Source organism: Mauremys mutica, chromosome 10, assembly GCF_020497125.1.
Source record: "Mauremys mutica isolate MM-2020 ecotype Southern chromosome 10, ASM2049712v1, whole genome shotgun sequence".
Classification (NCBI taxonomy): domain Eukaryota; kingdom Metazoa; phylum Chordata; order Testudines; family Geoemydidae; genus Mauremys; species Mauremys mutica.
Genome location: NC_059081.1, coordinates 3,371,531 through 3,398,267, shown reverse-complemented (window position 1 = coordinate 3,398,267; position 26,737 = coordinate 3,371,531). Strand labels below are relative to the sequence as shown.

The 26,737-nt window shown below is 54.3% G+C and overlaps 1 protein-coding gene across 11 annotated transcripts in view; it reads right to left on the bottom strand.

Annotated features, from left to right (window-relative positions):
• The window catches only part of TNS1 (tensin 1), a 267,429-nt gene that overhangs the window by 20,818 nt on the left and 219,874 nt on the right, over positions 1–26,737 (bottom strand). For 9 of the 11 annotated variants that reach the window (XM_045031936.1, XM_045031938.1, XM_045031944.1 and 6 more), the window contains 6 exons: positions 25,141–25,337; positions 24,705–24,843; positions 19,408–19,500; positions 8,295–8,478; positions 4,081–4,802; positions 2,048–2,134 (listed from right to left, as the gene is read on the bottom strand). In XM_045031936.1, coding sequence (XP_044887871.1) covers positions 2,048–2,134; positions 4,081–4,802; positions 8,295–8,478; positions 19,408–19,500; positions 24,705–24,843; positions 25,141–25,337 — 1,422 coding nt within the window. The remainder of the gene's footprint in view (positions 1–2,047; positions 2,135–4,080; positions 4,803–8,294; positions 8,479–19,407; positions 19,501–24,704; positions 24,844–25,140; positions 25,338–26,737) is intronic. The other 2 variants (XM_045031937.1, XM_045031939.1) reach the window with 1 other exon arrangement.

Below are 26,737 nucleotides of genomic sequence, written 5' to 3'. Positions count from 1 at the left end.
TCCCAGTTGAGTTCTTTTATAATAAGGTAAAAATGAGAAAGGAAGCGATTTGTCCGCACTGGTGCGTGGTGACACTTCGGTAGTTTTAGGTCAGATTTTGTCAGCATGTTGTTTGGAAGGGAGGTGTAACTTGGGGTGCATCAGACAAATCAGCCTCCTGAAAGGGGGTCAGTCATCTGGAAAGGTTGAGGGCCCCGGCCTCACCCTTCCTCCAGGCAGACTGTGAGCCTGGGGAACACTGCAGCTTCCAACACACCAGCAGACGGCAAGATGGGCCCGGCCTGAAGGGCTGAAATTTGCATCCAGAGACAAACCTTGTAGCTTCACCCTATCCAAGGCCCTTCCTGCCGGCTTCCTCATCATCCTGTCCTGTGTATCTCAGGTGCTTAGCTGGCCCCTCGCCAGCGTATCAGAGCACCTGACAGTCTTTACCGTATTTATCCTGAGAGGTGGGGCAGTGCCCATGTACACACGGGCAACTGAGGCACACACACGAGGCGGCCCAGGTTTGTAAAGGTATGCAGGCAGCACTGTGCTCAGTCTGGCAATGCCTAACTGACTTAGGAACCCACACCTCATTTTCAAAAGGGATTTAGGCACTTACGAGCCTAAAACAGATTGATGGGCGACAGGATTTAGGCGCCTATGTGCCTAAATTCCTTTTGAAAATGAGAGAAGCGGTAATGGGCTTAATCTGTTAGTTAGGTTAGTTACTAGGAAAAACTCTCTCATGGTGAGGGTGGCTCCGAATCAGCTTCCCAGGGAGGTTGTGGGATCCCTGTCACAGGAGGCTTTTAAGGCCAAGTTGGACAAACCCCTGTCAGGGATGGTCTAGGTCTCTGTGGTCCTACCAGGCTGGACTTGAGGACCCTCCCACCCTACAGTCCTGGGATTTGATGACTTGCCCAAGGTCCCACAGAGTGTCTGTGGCACAGCAAGGAACTGAACCCGGGTTTCCTGGGGCCTAGAGTACGGGCCAAACCAGCCTTCCTCTCTCCCATTACCTGCCACCGACCCACAACCTTTTCCCAAGCAGCCGCTTCCTCAGGCAGCCCCATTGTCTCCTCTTTCCTGAGCCTGCAGCAGAGGTTCCCTTGGGAGCAGGGCTGGTCACAGACCGGGAGGTCATTTCTCTGCTGCAGGGAAGCCGAGATCCCTAGCCGAATGCAAACACTGGCAACATTGCCAGCGGGAAGAGACAAGCCCTGGCCACTCGCTATCCCTCTGCAGGGACAAGCTCTCGGGAGCAGGGCAGTTGGGGGGTGTTGCAGGCTGGCTCGCAGCAATGTGGGGAGAATGCGAGTTAACAATGCCCACTTGGCTCTCAGGACGGAGCAGAGGGCTGAGACGGGTCGGGAACACTGCACTGGATCAGTGACAGCTCCAGCACCGCCAAGAGGGTCGGTGATTGGCTGCTGGCGGGGAGGAGGGGAAGAGCTAAGCCCAGACACAGGAGTGAGATCGGGAAGTAATTTTCCCTCAGGTCAGATTGCCAGGGACTTGTGGGGGAGTGGGGGGGCCATTTCACCTTCTCTGCAGCATGGGGTGTGGATCCATCCCCTGCCATTGCCCCTGGTGCACTCGGGCCTGCCTGCGGCACACAACGGTGGGGTCTCTTGCGGCTACGTGGGTCTAACCCTGGTGGCCGGGCGGTGCTGGTGCCCTGTGAGACGGGAGGCCAGGCTAGATGGCCTGGCAGACGCTTCTGGCCTTACCCTCCTGGACTCTGTGGCTGCAGTGGTGGAAAGGTTACACGGCCACGAGTGGGTTATGCAGATCACCCCAAATGTCCAGAGTCACCCAAGCAGCCACAATGTGCAGATACAACCGCCCTGGGCAGACGGGCTCCCTGGAGAGAACCACGGCACGATACAGACGCCCATCTACCAGGGACAGCGCAGGCAGGATCCTGCCATAATACCGGGATGTGGGCACAATGAGCCAGGACCGAGATAACCCCCGCGGTTCTCAGAGCCAGCACGTGCCTGCACACAGATTCCCAATTCCCGTCCGTGTCCCCCGCCCCCGCTGCTGCTTGGCTACTCACCCTGCTCCCTGGAAATCTCCGGCTTGTACCAATACTTGGAGGTGTCCTGGACAAACTTCACGCTGGCCCGGGTCTCGGGGCTGCTGTCTGAGAGCGGGGAAAGAGAGGAACAATCAAGGGACGCATTCGAGACATGTTTATAGCCGCTCCAGATTCACAATCCAGAGGGATCTCAAGGTGCAGCCCTCCCAGAGAACAGGACAGGAAAGTATAAATGTCTTAATCTTCCTTTAACCCTTGTAAATATCCTGACCCCACCTCTAATTCCATCTAGAGCTCACAAGGGCGCCCCTCTTCCCTGAGCCGGCGAACACTTACGCACAGGCTTCCGCCTTGATGGGGATACTCATATGCTGAGAATTAAGCATGTGCTCAAGAGTTTGAAGGATCAGGGACATACATGGTAACACACTAACCCAGGGGTGGCCAACCTGAGCCTGAGAAGGAGCCAGAATTTACCAATGTTCATTGCCAAAGAGCCACAGTAATACATCAGCGGCTCCCCACCCCACACACTCCCCACCAGCTCCCCCCCTCCCTCCGCCAGTGCCTCCCGCCGGCAGCCCCGCCGATCAGCGCCTCCCCCTCCCTCTCCGTGCCTCCTGCCCACCACAATCAGCTGTTTCGTGGCGTGCAGGAGGCTCTGGGGGGGAGGGGGAGGAGTGAGGGCACGGCAGGCTCAGGGGAGGGGTGGGAAGGGGTGGAGGGGGGCAGAGCCTGTGGCAGAGCCAGGGGCTGAGCAGTGAGCACCCCCCGGCACATTGGAAAGTTGGCGCCTGTGGCTCCAGCCCCGGAGTCGGGGCCTGTACACGGAGCCGCATATTAACTTCTGACGAGCCGCATGCGGCGCCGGAGCCCCAGGTTGGCCACCCCTGGACTAACCTGTCAGACGTGCTGAGACCAGATGGCTTATGGCCCAGGACACTACGTGCTGGTCATCTAGAAACACAGGACCAGCTCTTAGCTGCACCGATTTCAGGGGATCTATGCTGGGCCCCACCAGGTGAGGGGTCACCTGTAACTACGCAGGTCAATACATTTCCCACAGAACAGGAGGCAGCAGACTGTGCCCCTCTACACAATACTTATCCAGAGAGCGCTGGGTTCAGCTCTGCACCGCAGGCGGCCAGCCAAAGGGATGTATCAGAGCGAGGTGCTCTGACCTCACTCTGTGCAAGCTGTTGTGTTTTTGACATAAACCGTACGGTGGTTTCTCCTTTGATGCTAGCTCTGTATTTCCCTGTTTTGATTCTGACAGCTAATTTTAGAAGGAGGAAAAGAGGGGGGTGGATCCGGGCACCAGTGGTGACTCCTATATATATATATATATATCCTGATGTCGGAAGTAAATCAAAGCAGATACGCAACCCCTACCATTCCCAGCAGCTCTGGGACCTGCAGGGCACATGCATGCAGGAGGTTGTACCGAAGACAGGCTCACAGAGCAGTGGTAGGCAGGACAGTAGCACTGAGACCACAGTAATAGCTGTCCAAGCGTTCCTGGTGAAGGAGTGCAGCGAGCAGGAGATAACCTAGCCCCTGCAGGCAGAGGGTGCTGGACAAGTGCCCGGGGATCATAGCGGCGTGGGCCCATTCTGCGCAATCTTAAGAGAGCGAGGAGGGAGCAGTGTGCTGAGGGGCTGACAGGATCCTAAGTACATCAGACACTCTCCAGGGTCTCAACCCTAATGTACTTCCTCAGCTAACTAACGGGAGCTCTGCCCGAGTGAGAACTGAGCCAGGACCTCGGGATTTATACTCAGGCTCAGACCCACTGGTGATGGCAGGTGCCATCAAATGCCTGGCTGAGGGAAAACCCAAGATCCATTTGATCATTCAGGGGAGGCCGTTTGATGGAGGAGATGCCCTCAGGGGAGTCCGCTCTGAAGCAGGCTGTGAGGACAGCGCGGTCTGGCTGGAGAGCACTTCGCCTCTGGAGAGAGGGTGTCCTCCAGCACCGCAGGGCTCCGCCCCGCCTGCCCCCAGGTGCCCCATGCTCCAGGGTTCCCACTCGGCGATGGGCGAGCCCCTACCTGGCAGCGAGAGTTTGGAGAAGTCAGGCAGGGTGTGTGGGTAGGCCACGCTGCTCCCGCTGCAGGGGCTGGACATGCCGCTGGAGACGGGCGAGGACACCTTGCCATTCACCGTGGCGTAGTTAGGCAGGCTGTTGGACCGCTCCCCGGCCGACATCCTCCTTTTCTCGGGCAGCACCGGCTGCGGCGTGGGGCTGCCCTGCCGGTAGGTGGCGGAGTCCGGGGAGGAGGACTGCGGGCTGCTCAGGCCGGGATAGTAGGCCGGGGAGACGGGGAACGACGGGGTGGAGGGGGGCTGGTACCCCGAGGCGCTGCTCTGCCGGGACAGCGTGGGACGCTGCTCCTCCGGGGTGGAATAGCCGTACACGATGTGCCTGCCCAGGCTGGGGCTCCCGGGAGCGGCCGCTGTGCCGGGATCGAGTGCTCTTCGCCCGAAACCGGGGCTTGGCGGCGTGTTGGTGGCCACTGTCCTGTGAAGGGTATGGGGGCTCCCCGGCAGGACGTGAACACCCACCACGCTGACCTGGGGCTGCGGCCTCGCGCCGGCTCGGCCGTCGGGGTACTCGGGGCTTGCGTAGCCGCCGTGGCTGAAGGACGCCGGTGAGGCGTTTTGGTAGCTGCTGTGTGCCGACGGCGCCTGGGAGCTGGACTCGGGCGAGGGCCGCGGGGGCGAGGCCGTGCTGTGGCCGCTGCTCTCGGACGGGTAGCTGCGGATCGACACCCTGGGAAAGGCAAGAAGAGAAGAGCTCAGCTCGCAGCGCTCCACGCCAGGCCCACTGCTGCCTGAGTCAGTAACTGGCCTCCCTCTGGTGCCCATCACCGTAGCCTCAGGGCACCTTGTGTAGGTGATTAGCCCACCTGAGGCACTGGGCGAGCAAGACCCAGATCCTTAAAGGCCCATTGATTTCAGGGGGAGTTAGGTGCCTCAATATCGTTGAGGATCTAGGTGTGAGTGACTTGCCCAAGGCCACCCAGGAAATCTGTGGCAGAGCCGGGAATCACACCCAGACCTCCCAAGCCCCCACTTCACTGTCCGAGCCACAAGATCACCCTCCCTTTGTTGTGGAATTGGCTCTGTTGGGCTCCAGATGCTTGTGCCAAGGCCCCATTTTCCAGCATCCCAGCTTAGCAACTGGCTGCAAACTGCTGTCGGTGCGTGCCCACACCAGACCTGCCTTCTGGAATACCCACCGGCTGGCTGGCAACACAGGTAAGAGCAAAGCAGCCATTTACCGGCTCGGCAGCTTAGGTGGGAAGCTTTGAAACTTTGTTTCCTTCTAGAGATAGCACAGATAGGGAAACTGAGGCACAGAGTGGCCAAGTGACCTGGCCAGGTGAAGCAGCGACCCAGTTCCCCGACTTCCATTCCCAGCGCCTTGTCTACTGGATCGCACTGAAACAAATGATCCACTGAAATGCAGCCATCCTGCACCTCTGGGGAAGGACCCGGCAGCAGCAGCACATAACCATCTACGGAACCTTCTCCTACAAGGGCAGGGTGCTTCCAGCAGGAAGGCCGATGCCTACGTACCCCTAGTCGCTGACTCTATCTACGGTAGGCAAACCGCTCAGCCTGTGGAGGGAGGGAAGAGAGAGCACAGCAGGCTGCTCGTCCCTCTGAGCCCTACGTGGTGGGACTGATGCCCAGGTGATGGTGACACCTTCCGAAGAAATTCATAATACCATGCAGCTCAGGAGGGATGACTGAACTGCAGAAGGAATTAGATCGGGGGTCGGCAAATGTTTTGGCCCAAGGGCCACATCAGGGTATGGAAATTATATGGAGGGCCATGAATGCTCACGAAATTGGGGTTGGTGTGTGGGAGGGGGTGAGGACTCCGGCTGGAGGTGCGGGCTCTGGGGTGGGGCTGGGGATGAAGGGTACGGAGGGCGGGAGGGGTCTCTGGGCTGGGGTTGGGGCACAGTGGGGGCACTCAGGGGTGCAGGCTCTGGGCTGAGTTTACCCCAAGAAGCTCCTGGAAGCAGCAGCATGTCCCCCTTCCAGCCGGCTCCTATGCGGAGGTGCGGCCAGGTGGCTCTGCGTGCTGCCCCATCTGCAGGTGCCGCCCCTGCAGCTCCCATTGGCCATGGTTCCCAGCCAATAGGAGCTGCGGGGGTGGTGCTTGGGGCGGGGGGCAGCGCATGGAGCCCTCTGGCTGCCCCTACGCATAGGAGCCGGAGGGGAGACATGCTGCTGCTTTTGGGAGCCATGCGGAGCAGGGCAAGCCCCAGACCCCATTCCCCAGCAGAAGCTCAAGGGCCGGATTAAAACAGCTGATGGGCTGGATGCGGCTCGCGGGCCGTAGTTTTCTCACCCCTGAATTAGAGGCAGAATCTGCAGAACCTTGGAGCATTCAGAGGAAAATGCCATGGCAGGTTCAGTGCCCCCTGGTGGTCAGGGCCTTGGGCTTTTGTCTCCTGGGTTCCCCTGATGCCCGGGACACCCAACGCCGACTGATTGGTCACCCGGGCCTGAGCAGTGACCGACCCACCATTGCGGCCGCGCGCCTGAGCGTGTCCTTGGTCAAAACCACACGGAGCAGCCCTGGGGGCGGCCGGCCCCCCGTGGTTCGTAATGAGCCCAGCAGGCGCTAAGGGGAAACACCGGGTGTGCAGGAGTCGGTCAGTCGCTTGGGACCTGATCCTGCACAATGGCCTGGCGCTGGGCACCCCCAGATCTCACTGGCTTCGGAGGGAGGCTGTGGGGTAAGTCGGAAAGGGGCCTTGTGCATAGCGGGAGACCTCACTCACACACAACCCCACCTGTGTGCATATACACACATGCACACACAATCCTACATGTGTGCACACACCCTCACACACACACACAATCCTACATGTGCACATACACACACAACCCTACATGCATGCACACACATGCACATATAACCCTACATGTGTGCATAAGCGCACCCCTCATGCACACAGCCCACACCTCCCAAGTGCACACGCAACCACATAAACCCATGTTCACCCTACACACAACCAGCTACATGCACACCCACTCCACACTGTCTCGCACACACCCACCCTCTCATCGACCACCCACACCCTCATTCACACACACAACCTCCGTCACACCAACACAACCACAGGACCTCTCTAATACACACGGAAAAGCTGTACACACACACACAAACCACCCCACACACACATATCCATGTCCCCCTAGACATAACACCTACACACATGCACCCATGTCCCCCCACACACAACCTCTCCCCCACATAAACACCCATGTCTCCCCAGACACAGCTACCTACACACACACCCATGTCCCCCCCACACCCCCACCCATGTCCCACCCAGATACAACCTCTCCCCCACACACACCACCTCCCCCCACACACACACCCATGCCCCCCCTGACACAACCTCCCCCCGACACAATCCCCCCCACACACACATCCATGTCCCCCCAGGCACAACCCCCCCACACCCACCCATGTCCCCCCAGGCACAACCACCTACACACACACACTCATGTCCCCCCTTGACACAACCCCCCCACACACACACCCATGTCCCCCCAGGCACAACCACCTGCACACACTCCCCCCGACTGTCCTACAAGCCAACCCTTGCTCTCTTGCACACACATAGGCTGGGATTTCCAAAGGACCCGATGGAATTCAACGCGATCACAGCACCTAATTCCTTTAAATCCCTTTGAAAAACCCAGGTTTAATGGACACTTGAAGGGTTTGAAAATTGCCTCGTTCGGCCCCAGGTTCCTTCCCCTTGTGTTTTCTGCCCTGCTGCTCTAGCATGAGCTCAGGGCGACACAATCGGCCCCTCGGCAGCCAAGTGCAGCGATGCCACCAGAGGGTCCGAGACTCCCAAGTTGGAGATAAGCATGTGGCTTATCCCCGTCGCTGGCACATGGCAGCTGCTGCACCAGACCTGGCTGTTGGGCCATCTAGTCCCGCACTGATGCTTCACAGGAAGGAGGAAAAGCCCACAATGCACCTGTCTCACAGCTGTTATGCTGTAGCTGAGGGTGGGGCGGGGCAGAAACCCTTCCTGACCCCTGCGGTGACCGTTGACACCCTGAAGCATGAGAATGCACAGCTGCAAAGTGACTGCGGCACGGCCCTGCTTCGTGGGACCCGAGTCATCGATGGGTGTGTTCAGGTGAGGGAGGGCTGCAGGGAGTTAAACCCGGCGCTACAGGGTCTGGTCACAGCTGGTCCCCGGTGCCCGGCTCTCCTTACCCGTCCATGCTGTGAATGGGGCTGCTGGTAGAGATGGGGCTGGGGGAGGTGAAGGAGTTCATGAAGGCCCCGTTCCTCATCGGCGTCTCAGTGCCGTAGGCCTGCGGAGTTGGGGGGCTCTGGGGCGTCCCCCCGCCCCCCGCCGCCGCCTTGCGAGCCACCGACTCCACATAGCTCCTGGGCCCTGGCGGTGAAAAGAAAGGAAGGGTGAAGCTGGCGACTGAGCCGGGGAGATCGGCATGCACGTGCCCTCTGGCTGCAGCCCAGGATCGGGGCCGATCACAGCCAGGGTCTGAACGTCAGCTGGCCCCAACAGCTGATCTGAGAAATCCACTGCATCCCCATCATCCCCCTCCCCAAGCCATGAATTAAATCCCTCCAACCCCCCCCCAGCTACGGTGTTGCCACAACAGATGCATCAGGGGGGCAGCTTATGCATTGCAAAGCTCTTCCGGGCTGCCGCTGAGCGAGGGCAATCCTGACGAAGCCAACGGGCATTGCGGGAGCTCAGAATGGGGCCCCGCCAGAGGCCGTGGATGTCCCGTAGGCCGGGTCACAGCACTGCAATGTCAGATTAGCCTCAGGATTGTGAAGCAGCCCCCAGCTCCCTCTGAATCATCTTCCCCTGTCATTCCTCCCTACATGAGTCTTGTGCAACACACAGCTTCGTGCCTGTTACACATTGTAGGCACCACCATGCCCACGAGAAGTCAGTCCTCGTCATCCTTTAAAAATAGATCCTTTTGAATCACACCCGCCAGCCGTGCAGCTGGCTAAGCAGAGTCACTGCATGCCTGGCCGGAAGTAACCCCCGTCCCACCTCCCTCTAAAATAAGACTGCGACTCAGCAGGGCAGGGACCGCGTCGGTTTCCGCGCCACGCCCAGCACAGGCTGGAGAAAGCAGTCATACGAAGTGCCCATGGCAGACAAATGGACAGTCCCTTGGGGTGCACTGGTGCACGCTTGGGGCGAAGTGAGGTGGCTTCTCTGAACCCCAAGAAGCAGCAACGATCGTCTCGAGAACTGAAACTTGCCATTGTGTCGAGCCATGAGCCCAGGTCCGGGCTGTTCGGCCGGGCACTGCGCAACACGCATTTCCCTGCAATCCGCGGGACGGCTGCAGGGCAACCATCTCCAGCGGCCCACCTCCATCCTCTCAAACAAAGGTCACTCCCAATGATGAGGGGAGAAACCTTGCTGCGGCCTCCCATCCTTCCCACCCCATCGCTGCGTGGCAGGAAGGACGGCAGAGCCGGAGGGGATGGAACCCGACAGAACTAGCCGGCTTTCCGACCGGCCAGTGCAGGGTGACAACCCTCGCCCGGCCCCTCTCTTCGGAGCCTGTGAGCCACAAACTCGCTGAGCAGCCACTGGCCCAGGTCACCCCCGCTGCAAGCCGGGTGAGCTGCCGTCAAGGGCACCGCGCCCGCCCAGGCTATCGGCGGTGTCCGTAAAGCAGCGTGACGCTGACCTCAGTGGAGCAACGCTCGTTTACCCCAGCTGCCGGGCGCATTCGGAGCGAGCCGACGAACCGCCCCGCGCCTGGTGGGAAGCGAGGCCTGGCGCTCGTTCCCCGGACAGCAGCAGAGCCGCCGCTGCCGCGACCCCCCTGCGCCGTGGGGGCTCCGGACACGGTCACTCTGCTCAGACGGCAGCGCAGTTAGAGACCTGTCTCCCTTTGTCCCCTTCGCAGCGACTGTTCCCAGAGCTCTGGTCCCTCCCCCTTCAGCCCCACAAGGCTTCTGTCTCCTACCCCCTTCCACACTTATCCTATTCCTCCTCCCCGCCCGCCCGGCTCCCCCTTTGGGGACAGTCCCCCCAGGTATAGACACCCAGTTCTTGCCTGCCTCCCTTCCCCACACCTCCGCAGCCAGGCAAACGAGCCCTGGGATTGTTCCTGCCTTTCCTAACAGGGGCGCCCCATTCTCATGCTCCGCTGGGCCCTGCCTCCATGGCTGTCCTACCTCCCGCCTGCACGGGGGACCTCGCCCTGACCCTGCCTTCGCCCGGGCGGCAGAGCTGTACAGTGGCCTGGTCTGAATGCATGAGCGACTCCAGGAGGCTCAGGATAATACACCCCCCCCCCGCCTCCCGCCCATCCTCGTCAGTGCTAGCCCCGTCTCCACACGGCCCACGGGCGGCTCCTGCTAATGCCGTCCGCACCACATCGGGGCCTGGCGTCACCGTGGGCCGGTGCCAAGCCAGGCATGGCACAGCTGTGCTGTTACCGACCTGCCCTCCCGCTACTCCCGGCCAGCGCCCAGCGTGAATTTGGGACTCTTCCTGAAGGAAACGAGGTGGGGGGAGGGTGTTATACCAGGGACCCATATGACGTGAGTGGCACTGCCCACAAAGACCTGAGATTCACCCACCAGCCGGCCTTGCCTCCTTGTCTCGCAAAGCCTCATGTCTAGGAGCAGGGCTTCTCTGGCCTTTTCATTCTGTGGGCCACCACAGCAGAGATCCCCTCCTCCCCGGACCCTTCTCCCCTCCTACAATTCACTGGAAGAGCCAGTCCCGCGTAGGTGAGGTCGGGGCTAAGATAACCCAAGAGATCTCTGGCATCTCTAGTGCAGTAGGCGGCGTACGCAACACACGGCTGGAAATAAAACAGAGCTCTACGGTGATTAGTTAGTGTCAGCACGGCTCCTGAGTGGCTAAGAATCATAGACTCATAGACTTTAATGTCAGAAGGGACCATTATGATCGTCTAGTCTGACCTCCTGCACAATGCAGGCCCCAGAATCTCACCCACCCACTCCTGTATCAAACCCCTAACCTATGTCTGAGCCATTGAAGTCCTCAAATCGTGGTTTAAAGATCTCAAGGTGCAGAGAATCCTCCAGCAAGTGACCCGTGCCCCATGCTGCAGAGGAAGGCGAAAAACCTCCAGGGGCTCTGCCAATCTGCCCTGCAGGCAAATTCCTTCCCGACCCCAAATATGGCGATCAGCTAAACCCTGAGCATGTGGGCAAGACTCACCCACCAGCACCCAGGAAAGAATTCTCTGTAGTAACTCAGATCCCACCTCATCTAACATCCCATCACAGGCCAGTGGGCACATTTACCTGCTGATAATCAAAGATCAATTAATTGCCAAAATCAGGCTATTCCATCATACCATCCCCTCCATAAACTTATCAAGGTCTGTCTTGAAGCCAGGTATGTCTTTTGCCCCCACTGCTCCCCTTGGAAGGCTGTTCCAGAACTTCACTCCTCTGATGGTTCATAGAGTATCAGGGTTAAAATGGAGCTCAGGAGGTCATCTAGTCCAACCCCCTACTACTCAAAGCAGGACTAATCCCCAGACAGATTTTTGCCCCATGTCCCCCTCAAGGGTTGAACTCACAACTCGGGGTTTAGAAAGGCTTTGCTCAAGCCACTGAGCTATTCCCCCTTCCAGAGAGGTCTGTTTTATTTCCAGCCATGTGTTGCGTACGCCGCCCACTGCACTAGCAATGCCAAAGATCTCTGGGGTTATCTGAGCCCCGACCTCGCCTACGTGGGACTGGCTCTTCCAGTGAATTGTAGGCGGGAAGAAGGGTCTCTGATGCAGTGGCCCACAGAATGAAAAGGCCGGAGAAGCCCTGCTTCTAGGTTAGAAACCTTTGCCTAATTTCAAGTCTAAACTTCCTGATGGCCAGTTTATACCCATTTGTTCTTGTGTCCACACTGGTACTGAGCTTAAATAATTCCTCTCCGTCCCCTGTATTTATCCCTCTGATATATTTATAGAGAGCGATCATCTCTCCCCTCAGCCCTCGCTTGGTTCGGCTAAACAAGCCAAGCTCTTTGAGTCTCCTCTCCTAAGACAGGTGAGCAGCCCCTATTGTTCTGTTACCCAGTCTCCTCCCACCCCGGCCCTGGTCTATTTGTCTGATCGCCTGTAGCCTGTGAGCTCTTAGGGGTAGAGGCTGCCAGGTACCCGCTGCCTGTACCGCACCTAGCGTTCGTTACCCTGTAGGGCACAGGAACACCGGCGGTAAGACAGAGCCTCTCTCTTTTCCTTTCAGGGCCTGTGCTTCCCTGCGCTAAAAACCCAAGCAAGTGCCCAGTTTTTTTCAGAGATGGGAGTAGGGAATGTGTGAGTCAAGCCCTCTGGGTATAACCTCTCGGTTCAGCCCTGCCCCGCCCTGCATAATCGGATGGGGCGGGAGCTGACCTCTGAAGGGAGCGGGGCTAATCTTTTCATACAGAACATTCCAGGTGGGTTTCAGCATTTTGGCCGAACCCAGCACTTGGGTTGGCTCGGCCTAGGGCCAAAGTGCTGCTTCGGGTGACCTGCAGAATGGGGGTAATACAATGAAGCGGGGGAAGGTAATTAAATCCCGCTCCCTGCCCCAACCAAAATTAGCCAGTCCAAGTGCATGAGTCAGCCTTCAGGAGAAAGAGCTGCAGAATGCCAGCATCTTCTCTTCATGCAGAGTGTCTAGTGACACAAGGAAAATCTGGGTCATGGCAAAGAAGAGAGGAGGTGGGTGTGCCAAGTTTGGGGGCAGAAAAGAGAGTTCGGCATATTTTTTAGATTAAAAATGTAGATCTTGTCTATTCTGATTTTTCTGGAAGGCTCTATGGATGACATCATAAGAACAAAGGCAGAGACACATGAACAATTGAGGGTGGGTGGGAATCTACCCCAAGCAGAGCTTGTTATAACCCTAAAAATGCCAGCAATACACCCTGATACATACAGGGTATTATTTTTAAAGGGCCCTCACTCCATTCTTTGACATTGCAGGGAGAGATTCAGATATTCAGCATTCAGCTAGTCAGACCTGGAGGAACTTCCAGTAAATTAGAAACTGAAAATCTGCACCTGTGCTCATAATTAACTGTACCTTGCAAAACTGGAAGCCGACTTCAAAAGATGGCTGTGTGTGTGTGTGTGTGTGTGTGTGTGTGTGTGTGTGTGTGTGTGTGTGTGTGTGTGTGTGTGTGTAAAAAGGTGCTGTTTAAACATAAATCAACAGTGCAGAAACTCAGTTTAGACAGTCTGACTAGAGTAGTGCAGAAAAAACTGCAGCTGCTTTCTATTCTATTCTCTATCCCATTATCTAGCAGGATCATGTCATGAAAAACCCCATTGCCATGTACACGCGGAAAGGAACCCAGGTATAGCTTCCATAGTGTCGCGCTAAACCCTGCTTAGCTTTACACATCCGATGAAAACAATCACATTCCGATGGGCTCAGTCCCACCCTTCCAGCTGTGCAGCTACTGACCCTCCTGGTGCACCTTTCTGCGAGTGCCAGGATGCATCCATCCCAGGATGCACATCTGTTAGACCATCCCTGGGCTTTGCACAAAGCACAGAACAAGCTGGACAGTTAAGAAGAGTTGCAAGTGCCAGAAGAGGATAGAGAACAGATGCTCACGCTGATTAAACGTACAAAGCCTACTGCGTGCTACTGACCAAGATCTCCGCTTACGAAGAGCTTTCCTGTCCAGATCCCCCACCCCTCTACATTGGCCAGGACTGCTGGGAGCGGCAAGAACATTTATACCCTCCAATATCTGGGAATCGCATCCTCGTTCCACCCTCAAGGGACACAATGCATAAGACGTGGCGGTTGTTTTTCAAAGCATAGTGGTTAACAAATTGTTGAAACACCCTGATAAACTTCCTCCCCATTTTAAAGCTGGGAAATGATGGTTACGTTGTTTCTCAAGGCTGCACAGTGAACCAGGATCTGACCCAGGAGTAAAACTCAGTGATTTCTAGCTGATAACCGGGTGCTCAATCACTGCACCATGCAGCCTTCCGTAGGCTAAGTGATATGCAATTCTCCTGGAGCTAAATGCAGTTGGGGAAAGAATTGTGAAAAATTCCAAAACTTTGTTATTTTTGCATTTTTGCACTGAGTTAAAAAAACAGACATTTTTCCTTTTCCCAGATTTGTGGGCGCATTTTCCCTCTCCCTTTTATCAAAAGCGTTATTGAAAATGTCACCACATTTTTCATCTGCTGAAAACTGGTTTTGGGGCAACAGAAACTTTTTACAAAAGTGTTAGGAAAAAAGTATGGGGAAAAAAAGGCACAAAACCCACAACATATTGACAAGATCAAAAACATTGTGTTAGGCGGGGAAGGGCATTTTTCTATCAAAATGACTTTCTTTCTAAAAAAGTCAACTCGCTCAGCTAATTTCTTCCTCGTGGCAAAAGCATTGGTCCTCTTTCAGGAGCCAGAACATGCTAGGTTTTAAAACACAACACTTTTCAAATTATCTGAGTCATGCAGAAACTGGGTGAAAGAATGTTGTAATGGCCAGACAGTATTGCCAACCCAAAGTGTTCAAAACGCATGAGTCAGACTCTAAAACACATGAAATTGGCTTAAAAAGAACTCAAAATGTATTATTTTAAAAAAATCTCATGTCTTTTTTTATTTCCCTTCTGGTTTTGAACTGTAGAGGTCACATTTAAACCTGGTCTGCAAAACAATTTTGATAAAAACAAAAAAAAGTTTTCATTTTCATCCAAATTTTTCTTCAAAGGGATTTTGGGGTTATGTCAAACTACCGAAAACCTGAAAAATCAAACTTTTGTGTTTCTGTCTGAAAAAAATTCAGCCAAACTCTCAAAATATTCTCTTTTGGGCTGAACATATTTCCTTTTTTTTAAATGAAAAATGGAGGGGGGGGGGGGAAATGGTTGAAAAATGGTATTAACCACAGAATATGCCACACAGACCAAAATGTCATGTTCTTGTTGAAAAACATTTTGAACAATAAAAAAAATTGCAACCAGCTCTTGCCACATTTTTAGGCTTTTCTCTGCAGCCACAAGGACGAGAAACTTTGTTTTTTAATTAAAGCTGAAATTGTCCTGCAATCTCCTGACTCCAAGAGCTGGGTCTTTAAGGCAAACACCACAATAAAGATTTGTGGTAAAATCATGAGAGGTTGCCAAGACTGCTTTGGGTGCAGCAAAAATGGACAGATTCTTACGAAACTCCCCAGAGAGGTTCGGACGGGACTGAAATACATGCAAAAAACTCAGCCCAAGGAGTAACTCGGAAGTGACTGAAAAATAGAGATTCTGAAGGACAGTGCCATCTCAGACACAGCCTCACCATCTGGCTGCAGCAGGGAGACAGATTGTGTAGGCGTGTGGATTCCAAGCTCTTAACTTCTGTATCCACAAGGCACTTGCTTATGTTTCGTTTGAAGCTAATGTCCCCTACCTATAAACACTGTTACATTCTTGTTTAACAGTGTTTGCCATTCCGCTCGGAGAGGCAGCAGCCACCGAAAGCACAAACTGCTCCACAAGTGAACCTGTTCTAAAGCACGTCACGGCATCAGAAACGCGTGAACTTTAGCTCTGTGTCTCTGCTTATATTTTCACGCCCCTCGGGCCAGCAAAAGCACAGAGCTTGGGAGTCTTATGGCCTTAGGGTATCAGTCACAAAAACATCTCTATGACTTAGGAGTCTCTGAGACCTGACCTCTGTGAAATCTATCGCTATGGTCACAATCGGAGCTCCTGGGGGCTTAGCAGTTAAGAAAATGTGGCCCTTTATTTTGGACCTAACTGGGAGGCTTTTAACTAGCTCCAGCCGGCCCTTGATTGGCTTCAGGTGTCCCAATCAATCTAGCTGTCTCCACTGCCTTCTACAAGGATCTTAATTGGCCCCAGGTGTCTTGATTAACCTGGAGCAACTGCCATTTGGTTACCATGGTACCAGGGATTTGTTTAGCCTGGGGCTAACATACCTGTTCCTCGCTACTTTACTGTAGCCATCTGGCCTTGCCCCAACTACCTGAAAGGGGGTTCCAAAGAGGATGGATCTAGACTGTTCTCAGTGGTGGCAGATGACAGAACAAGGAGCAATGGTCTCAAGTTGCAGTGGGGGGGTTTAGGTTGGATATTAGGAAAAACTTTTTCACCAGGAGGGTGGTGAAGCACTGGAATGGGTTCCCTAGGGAGGTGGTGGAATCTCCTTCCTTAGAGGTTTTTAAGGTCAGGCTTGACAAAGCCCTGGCTGGGATGATTTAGTTGGAGATTGGTCCTGCTTTGAGCAGGGGGTTGGACTAGATGACCTCCTGAGGTCCCTTCCAACCCTGATATTCTATGATTCTATGATCACAGCCCATGCACAGCTCTAAGCCCTACTGAAAGTCAATGGTTCTCCAACAGTTCCACAACCAGGATGTGGCAGTCCGGCCTGGTGGGTAGGACCAGGAGTCATGCCTAGTGGTCAGAGCAGGCGTAGGACCTGGTGGACGGAGCAGGAGTCAAGCGAGGGGTCACAGCTGGAGTCAGAAACCAGGAGTTGGGCCTAAGGTCAGAGCTGGAGTCAGAGCACAAGAGCAGCGTCTGTTGTCGCAGCAGGCCCAGTGCGTGTCGTGCCCCCAGCATTTATAGTGTATGGATCACGCCTCTGCTACAGCTACCTGGCGGTGGCCTGAAATGTCAGTCACCCGGAGCCCTGCAAACCCGGGTTCTAGCCCTCTGGAGCCTTACGCTCTGCCACTTTTGAAAATGGGATTTAGGCGCTTATGAAAATTTCCCCTTTCACCTAGGCATATCCCTTGGCTGAACACACATTGAGGGAAGCATGGATCAAGGTGAAAAGAACAGTGGTCGGCATCACGACTTCCCCCTTGCGGAGGATGCAGGAAGGACAGAGAGCAGTGTACCCCGGTGCTGCGGCTCTATCACATGGCACTATCCTGACTGGGTTTCAGAACGAACCTCTGCAGAAGCCAGTGCAGTGATCTCATGGCACATTGATTCACTGGGGTGGGAATGGCATTCCAGGAAGTACCGCCTGCCAGAAGGCAGTGCAACAGGAAGTGATGCGAGAGCACAAGGAACAGTGATTAGCAGAGATTGAAATGCCACTCCTGGATATTTGATCATTTTCCTGCACACTTCAGTTTCAGGCAGCTCTACCTGGATTTATTTGCTTCGAGATTAGCTCCTACGTATAACTCCCTGGCGGGCCGCACTGCGGTACAATCCTGTATGCACTTTTGACCCTTCTGCATACCACACAAATCAGGCCAACCAGATGTCTCAGCATTAATGAGCTTAGCAGTTCAGCTTCTCTTTTTGGCCAAAAGAGTTCGCATGAATAAAGAGAAAATATCCCTTCTTACCTTCATCAGATTCAACTACTGCCTCCCCATCTAGCTCTGAGGGGGAAAGACGGGAGATGGAGGAGCAAGGCAGGGAAGGACAGACAGAGGAAGAGAAAGGAAACACGGTGATGCAAAGGGAAGAAAGAGAGAGAGAGAGAGAGAGAGAGAGAGAGATCTATGTTAATGTTCATCTTGGTAAATAACTACATGTGTGCAAGCCACCTGAGCTGCCACAAAAACAGGAAAGAGGCCCAGGTTTTTTAAAGTATTTAGGTGCCTAAAACCCATTGGTTTAACACTCACCTGGCCCTTCGCACTCACCTGGCAGTATCATTCCTACGGCTTCACCGCTAACCTTTCCCTACTGACAAGCCCTAGGCAGGAAGCGGGGTTATGTCCAAATGGGATGTTGTTATTAATTATTATTCTGATTCCCTCCACCCTTTGAGAAGCCATTGGCCTTCCCTGTTCAGGCGGCAGGTCTGGGGCAAGGCCGCACGCGCCTACACTGATTGGCTCTCCGTATGCTGAGAAAACCCCACTGGGAACATTCCTAGTGCTGCTGTTTTTCCATCCAATTCTTACGGGCGTGCACCAGCCTCTCTGCTAGTAAACTCTCCACATTTATAGCCTGGCTGTAAAAATGCCGGCGGCTGCAATGCTGGTGTCTATAGCCCCAGAATTGGTCCCCAAGGGGGCTTTCCCCACTGCAAACTCTAGTCTCTGCCTCTCTCTGCCTGCGATTAGCAAGATAGACACAAGGCTCCTAAGGGCTTCTGGCAGGCCGTAAAGGAAGCTCTTGAAAGCCTGTGAAGGGGAGGCGTGGTGCTGGTGAGCTGGGATCTGTCCCCGAGACAGCTGTCCCAGGCCAGGAGAGGAGTTAGCGGCAGGACCGGGGGCTGCACTCTGGGGATTCACACAGAGACAGGAGGATGGTCTGGATATTGTTTTAACTGGCAGGTTGCACTTCCTCTAGCGCCAGCCCTCTTGACCTGCGCCGAGGTGAGAACGCTAATAAAGGCGGAGAGAGCGAGGGAGAAAGGAGGAGTCGGGGTGGAGAGGCGGCGGGGGGAGCCATAGACAGCCAAATCCCAACAACCTGCTGCACTCCTTCAGTACAGCTCCCAGCGGGGGCCGCTGACCCTGAGGACGGACCGCGGGTTCTGACCCAGACAGAGACGGTGACATAGAAACCAAAGCGCTGGTGGTGATGGGCGACCACTTTACCGGACAGCGTGTCCCTTGCCTTCTTGAAGCTTGTTGTGGATCAGACTCCCTGTGTCCAGCCAGGCCAGTGACCTAACAGTGGCCAGCACCAACTGCTTCAGAGGCAAACGCAAGGAACCCCTACGGTACGCAGCTAAGGGACAACCTGCCCACCGGGTGAGTGTAACCTGGGTCTAGGCTTGCAGGGGCCCTCAAGAGGCCGTCTAGCTGGCCCACCCTTGGATCTTGGCTGGGGATCGGACTAGATGACCCTTGCGGACCCTTCGAACCCTTTGGTTCTATGACCCCCCCTGCGCTGAGGCAGAATTTAGTAGACCAATACATACGGATCACTCGATAATTACCCGGTTCTGTTCACTCCCTCTGGGGCACCTGGCATTGGCCACTGTCGGCAGACAGGACACTGGGCTGGATGGACCTTTGGTCTGACCCCGTATGGCCGTTCCTATGATCGACAGGCATATTTCTCAGCCCCATTGCTGCTACAAGAGCCTTCCTCTACTGGACGCAGTCCCTGAGGCACAGTATTGTTGTCCAGCAGCAGACATCTCAAAGTCTTGGGTGCACATGCAGTGACCAAACCCAGTCAGCCTCAGTGACCCTGACGGGCCGACGTTGCAAATCCAGCCTCAGCAGAAGCCCCTGGAGAAACAATGCATTCTCGACCTCTCCGGGCAGCGGCATGATTCTCTGATTGAATATAGCAGAGAGGGGCGGAAGATGCCCGGATGAACTGGCCCTAACTTTCAGCATCTTCAGTCTGGAACCAGCCCTCTGTCCCCACCCATTCACTTACCTCCCGTCGGCTGCAGCAGGATCTCGGCTGGGTTATGGGGCTTCAGGCCCAATGCAGACAGCGGGGTCTTGGCCAGGCCGGGTGGGGAGCGCACTGCAGTCAGGCAAAAAATTAAATAAATCATTAAACCCAGCGGAATCAAAAGAGGAATTAAATTTAAAGCGCAATAAATCCTAGCGTCATCTCGGTTGTTACTAAATGTGAGTTTATAGCCTCAGCGCTACGTGTGCTACTTAATGACTGTCATTATGTCCTGGCAAGGTGCATGTGCAACTGGAAACGCTTAAGCCCGCTGGCCTGCAGAAACCACAGGAATGCAGGAGCCGAGAGCCGGCCCCCTTATTAGAAATGACACCTTTGGCTTCTCTTTTATGGAGACGGTGATTCGGCCAGGCCCGATGCCGGCCGCGTGCGGAGGGAACCTAGACACGGGGGGTGGGACAAAGAAACCCCCTGCTGATGATTGATGGGCAGCTGCAGGAAGACGGATTGAGGGGCCCAGAGGGCGGGGCAGGATTACAAATTCCTTTGATGCCCGTCAACCCTGCTTGAGTGTGCTGGGAGCCTGAAGGCCTTGCCTCCTAGAGGCGAGAGCACCTTGGCATCGCCACCATTAGGGACAGTCCACCAGCAGGAATGACTTCCCGGGGCTTGCAGGAATCCTAACACTGGGCAAGTCGGCAAAGCGGCAGCCCCCTGGCTGGATAACAGCACCTCTCATCCAGGGATCTCAAAGCTCCTTCCCCAACGCTCACTGATTCAGACTCCCTGCCACAGTTAATTGATGACACCTCTCCACCCTATGAGGGCATTTAGCTGCACTTCCCTCACTGGACAGGTTGGTAAACTGAGGCACACAAAGGTAACACGTCCTGCCCGCAGTGACTCGGGAAGTTGGTGGCACAGCTAGGGCTAGAACCCAGGAGTCCTGACTTCCACACTCCAAAACACAAGGCCACCCAGTATGCATCTGCTGCGGGGGGAGGCTCATTTCTCGAGGCACCGTTTGCCAGAGATGCCTCCAAGAATATCAGCATTTCATCTGGACTCGGACTGATATTAACAAAAACACCATGGGCCAGATTCCGATCTTCATCCCCTAGATCTAAATCCAGAGGGGCTCCATTGACTTCAACCGAGATACTCCAGATTCAGCCCGGTGTAAACGAGAACAGAATAGGGCCCTCATGAATTCAAACCACCATGCTCACCAAACAGGCCCATTATCTAATCTTCCCCTTGAAAAACTAACTTAGGGCCCACATTTTACGTCGTAGCATTCACTCTACCTACTGGATTAGTTCTGGTAGAGAGATCGAAACGGTGCCCACAACATGAACTTTCACACCTATGGTGTAGATACACATCTGGAAAACCAGCCAGATGTGCAGCGACACATGTCACATACCCACCAGCCTGTTTACGAATGCACACAGCATGTGTTCCATAGCTCTATTGCACGTATACATTATAGAGAGAGAGGCTGGTATGTCGTATGTACATATAAAGGGGTGTGTGTGTGTGTATATATATATATATATATATAGCACACATACTATATATATAGGGTACACATATGAAGCAGGGAGTGATGGAGCAAATAGATGTAGATGTATATGTGAGATGCGCATACTACAAGTCTCACAAATAAGGCTTTAGAGTGTGTGTGTGGGGGGGGTGGTTCTTGCGATTGATTTCTATCTCCCTGACACTGCATTTTACCAGCTCGAAACAATCCAGGCTTTTCTAACTGGGAAGAAGAGACCTCGGGACACAGAAGAGGTGTGGGAATGCTGCCAAAAGCAAAAACAAGACAAACGAGGCTCCAACTTCCCTAAAGGAAACTTGACACATTCCTTTAGCTTTAGCCGCTGCTTGCATTTCAACCTTCTGACTTACAGATTCAGACGGGCACCCACGCTGGCAGCGGGAGGAGGCGGGAGGCAGGCGTGGACACAAAAGCCAGTCCTCGTGAGCTCACGTTTTCACGGCTGCTACGTTGGTTAGAACTGTTTGCTCAATGCAGATGAGTTACTGGGAAACCAAGCAATTCCGGACGGGCCAAGAAGTTCCAGCCAAGTGTTACCGCTAACGTGCTGGGCCTGGTTCTGATTGGCTGGGGGTTGTTGCAGAGAGGGGGGGACTCCGGCAGAGCCAGATGCAAGGACATGGGTTTAACCCCCAAACCATCGTGAAATCTAGCCTGCAGTGAGCAGCAACGTCACGCTCACCAGCTCTCCTAGCGGCAATGAAATTAACTCAGGTCTCCGCAGTCCGACAAACCACAGAAGCCCCAGCTGTGAGGTTCTGATCGGGATGAGGATTCAAATTTCCCTCTCATGGGAAAGTGGACAGTTGGATCTGGGGTTCTGGTTCATAAGTGCACTTCCCCCAAACCTGGGGGGTTGTTTGGATCAGGGGGCTCCCTATGGGCCTGTCTGTGGCAGCAATAGGCAAATCTCAAAAGATTCAGCTCTGATGTTGCTCGGGAGTTCACCTGCGCCTGCTCGGTGGAGAAGCTGGCCAGGGATGAGATGCAAGAGTCCCCGTTTTGCACTGGGTAAGAAATGTTGCCCCGAGGGCACATCTCAAGCCTATATGATTAACCTGTCACTCTGAAATTCAGCCACAGAAGGAACTGCTGGCAGGAAGCCCCTGCAGCGTGCTGAACGTTCACAGTGCAGCCGAACGCCCCAGCCACAGCCTCACCCTTCATCACCAACGGGCGATGACCTTCCCCAGACGTGTGTTTCTGAGGGGAAAGGGTGGCACCACAGGGGTTAAAAACAACTCTCCTGCTAAACCTGGTGTGTAGCAATGAGGGCTGAGCGAATAACAGATGTTTCAGTTCGCTGGAAATGCAAAAAAAAATGTATTGGGGATTGAACAGAAAACTAATTTTTTCTAAATTTTCAGCAAGTGGAAAAGTTGACCAAAAAAACTTGTTCCAGGTCAAATGAAACCCGAAATGAAACGTTTCAATGTCAACTGTTTGAAAAAGTTTTTCGATTTTTTATAAAATAAAATTAAAGGAAATGTGGAAAGGAAAAGAAAGTCATTTCAAACCAAAAAATTGAAACGTTTCAGTCAAAAAAAAAACCCTAAAAAATAAAATGCTGAAAAAAATCAAAACAATTTGACTATATTGACGTGATTTTGGGAAAGGTTTTGGTGTCGCCAAATCTGCATTTTTCATCCCCCAAAAAACTTTTGAGTGAAAAATTTTGCCCAGCACTAGTCTAAGGCCATAGGACATCCATAAGGTTCGGAGACAGGAGACGTAGAGAACATAGTTTGGGAGGTGACTGGCATGTTGGAAAATCTCTCCTGAGCGGGACCAGAGTATCTCAATCCATTTTCAGCTCTGCCATTGCACTTATAAATACTTAGGAATAGCAAACGTGGCCATTGCTTTTTCCCCAGTTGCTCACCAATGCATTGTGCTGGTGCAGCCCGATTCAGCCGTGCCACTGTGCCACCGTGGGACAGCAGCAGAACCGGTCAAAGCGGAATTCACTTCTTCCAAACCTACCACCAAGTTATCAAGGGTTAGCCAGGAGGACGCATGCTCAGCTGGAGGAGTCAGGAGGTCAGAACATGCAACAGGAAGTTCAAGGGTCAGACTTTCCCAGTAACTTGCAAGGCTCAGACATTTCCAGCAGCAAAGAAATTACTGAAACCTTCTTTGCCTCCCTTAGGCTCAGCAGAGCACCTGCATGTTAAGTAGCATCTAACTCCCCTTGTCATTCACCCTTCCCATCTGCAAATCTGTTCAGGTACAGGGGATTCACCTTGCACTTGTCTACATGCCATGGGCTCCTATCTGGCCATCCAGATATCAATGGTGAATGGATTTGAATGGACAGTGTCAACCCAAAATGTGCCTTCTTTAAAGGGAGTTGAATTCCATGCAATACACACGTGCGCACACAGCATGCCTTTAGCTAGGTACACGGGGGAAACACGATAGTCCTTAGTTTAAGCTCCTAGAGGCACGGACAATATTTGCATGATAGGACTGTACAGTACCGACAGCACTGGGCCTCTGATCACAGCTTGTCAGTGGCGTAGTACGAAGGGCTTTTTGGCTTGATCAAAGCAGAGCAGCCCAAATAAGTGCCGATACCAACTTTATCCTACTCCTGGCCAGCACGTATCCCATCTCGGGGTTACAGAAACCCTCTTCGGGGAATATTTCAGGGAGTTTTAAAACAACTGCATCGGGACTATTTTTCATAACCTTCCACCTTCCAAACTAGCTGCCTTAGCGACCATGAGTCCAACTGTCCAGGACTCGGAGGAAGCCATGCAAATTGACCTAAAATAGCCTTTCGGGGCCCCTCCCCCCCCCACCAAGTCACTGGTTTAAAATCAACTCTCCCTTCCAGAGCTAGAAGCAGGCGCTGGGTCTGAATGGGAGAAAGTTCCTCCTTCCGGCTTTGTCAGACTGTGAGGCGTCACTTCACAGAGGTGCCGTCTCGAAAAGATGTCGCTGACGCGGGACTGAGCAGAGATCCCTAAACAGCTCTGTCATGGAGCCAACTGTTTGGATTCTTCCCACCCCCAAAATATTTGCTTTTTTAAAACTCTCGAGCTGGGAGGACGTTCAGTTTGGGGTTCTGGAGAGATGTGGCAGGGTCCCCCTAAAAAGAAGGGGGTCGGCTGCGGAAGGTATTGCTCTGAGTTGAACTTTGGAACGACATGCAGCTGTGGAGGAGAGCAACGCAATCAGAGATTGAGGCCCGGCTGCTCCGGAGGGTCAGGACGCCGGAGAGCATCCCAAAGCTACTTGGCATCATGCAGCAGCCATCACTCAGAAGACGAAGCGGTGGGAGCCAGGGCTGTATATCACATATACCATGTACAGGGGAAACTAAATGAAATGGGCGCCTCCTCAGTATACAGAGAGAGTTCTATTTTCAGGGTGCTTTTGTGCCAGATGGGGGCGCGCCCCCCCAAAATAGGTTCGATTATTTCCATCACATGCCCTCAGGGGCCCCCAGGACCGTGATATCATTTTATACCCCACTATCTGTAAAACAGGGCTGTGAAAATGAAATCAGAACGAAACCAAGGAAATCTGCAGCGCGTGGAGTGGCAGAGGGTGGTGTCAAGCAGAGAAGAGAAGTGATGGAAGGAATTGCCGTGGGAAGGGGGTGGAAGGATGAGAGAACGAGAGAAAGAGATTAAATGGCGGCAGGTGTCTGGAATTTGGAGCTGCTTGACCTGCTGCTTTTATCTGGCTTTGCTAGAGCCGCCCGCTGGTTCCCACCGCCTCCCGGAGCCGCGGCACTTACGCAGGTGACCGTAAGGGGTTTGCGGCGAGACAGGAAAGGCAGGGGTTGGGGGAGAGATCTCACCACCGCTGGAGGGTGGGCTGGTTGGAGAGGTCCCCTCCAGCTCTTCAAAGGCTTCCTTGTAGCTGTGGAGATGAGGCTGCGGAAGAAAGCAAGCAAGGCCGAGTCAGTCGCGGCAAACGCCGACCCCAGGCAAACGGGGCCCCATTCCAGAAGCATGATCCTCAGCCACCCACCAACCCAGGCTCACGGACGCTGGGGCTTCATTGCCAGAACGAACTAGGGGCTTTCTTCAGCTCCTTTGTGGGTCTCCGGCAAGCCTCAGCCCCCTCCTCCCAACTGGGGTTGAACGGCGAGGTCCCCCTCCAACAGCACTGTCCACATTACCACACGCCCCGCTACAAAGCAGCAGGGGGAAAGACCAAGGAAAAGGCACCTCTCTGGGCCTCCCTCCCGGGTTGGCGGCGATGCTGCTGACCACCTCTGGCGAGAAGCTGTGGACCGGCGACCGGGCAGTGGGGCTCCGAGGCGAGCCGGGCTCCTGGGGACTGTTCTCGTACTGGCCGTCGCTGGTCGTGCGTCTTCGGTTCGGCGCTCCGGGCTCCTCCAGGGACTTGTCCCGTGACTCCACCCCTGGAATTCAAGCACATGGCGGGAAGCACTCGTTAAAAAGGACGATGCCCAGCAACAGGCTCATCCAGGTTCAAATTCACCCTTAGGGAGCCACGTGGCAGCTGGCACGTTGGTGATTGATCTCAGGCACCAGCCACTCCTCACCTGATGACTCCAGCTCCTTGGCATTTGGGGCTCTCCCTGAGGACTCTTTACCCCCAAACATTTTTAATGGGCCATCTGCACTGCCTTACGGGGCCCGCACAGAGGCTAAGGTAGCTGGAGCCTTCTGATTCCTACAGGAGAGGCCCAGCATGTGCGGGAAATCACCCTGCCGCACTGATGCCAACCTGGAGAGAACCAAGGAACGGACGGGCCCACTGCCAATACAGCCTTTGCTCTGCGTAGATACCCAGCAGGGTGCTACAGGGATTGATGCTGCAGGAGGGGCTTGTGGTCAGAGGAGACATCGAGCAAAAGTCCTTATCACGTGTGGTCATCAAAGAAGCTGGGACTCATTGAGTAATAGATTTCAAGGTCAGAAGGGACCATTATGATCATCTAGTCTGACCTCCTGCACAACGTAGGCCACAGAATCTCACCCACCCACTCCTGTAACAAACCCCTAACCTATGTCTGAGTTACTGAAGTCCTCAAATCATGGTGCAGAGAATCCTCCAGCAAGTGACCCGTGCCCCACACTGCAGAGGAAGGCGGAAAACCCCCCAGGGCCTCTGCCAATCTGCCCTGGAGGAAAATTCCTTCCCGACCCCAAATATGGCGATCAGCTAAACCCTGAGCATGTGGGCAAGACTCACCAGCCAGCACCCAGGAAAGAATTCTCTGTAGTAACTCAGATCCCACCCCACCTAACATCCCATCACAGGCCATTGGGCATATTTACCGATCATAGTCAAAGGTCAATGAATTGCCAAAAAGAGGCTATTCCATCAGACCATCCCTTCCATAAACTTATCAAGCTCAGTCTTGAAGCCAGATATGGCTCCTTCCTAAAGACCGAGGCTAGGCTCTGGCATCCTGGCCAAGTGGTTATTCTCCCAATACCCTGGGAATTCCTCTGCAGACAATAACTCCTCCCTTTCTGTCCTGCACGGCTGCTGTGCTGCCTGGATGATCAGAGACCTGGAGGGCTGGGAGGAGGGACCTCGAGGGGTCATCAAACTCAGCCCGCCTGCGCTGAACCAGGACCGAGCTGGATGTTAGCGGCATGGAGTTTAAGGCCAGAAGGGACCTGTAGATTATCCAGTCTGACCTCCTGTCTGGCACAGGCCACTCACAGCACCCAGCCACCCGCACACCAAGCCCCAAGCCCAGAATCAGCGCAAAGCCGCCTTTACCCAGAGGCGGATGCCTGTCAATGATGGGGAAAGTGGCCTTTGTAACGCACAAGGCCTGATCTG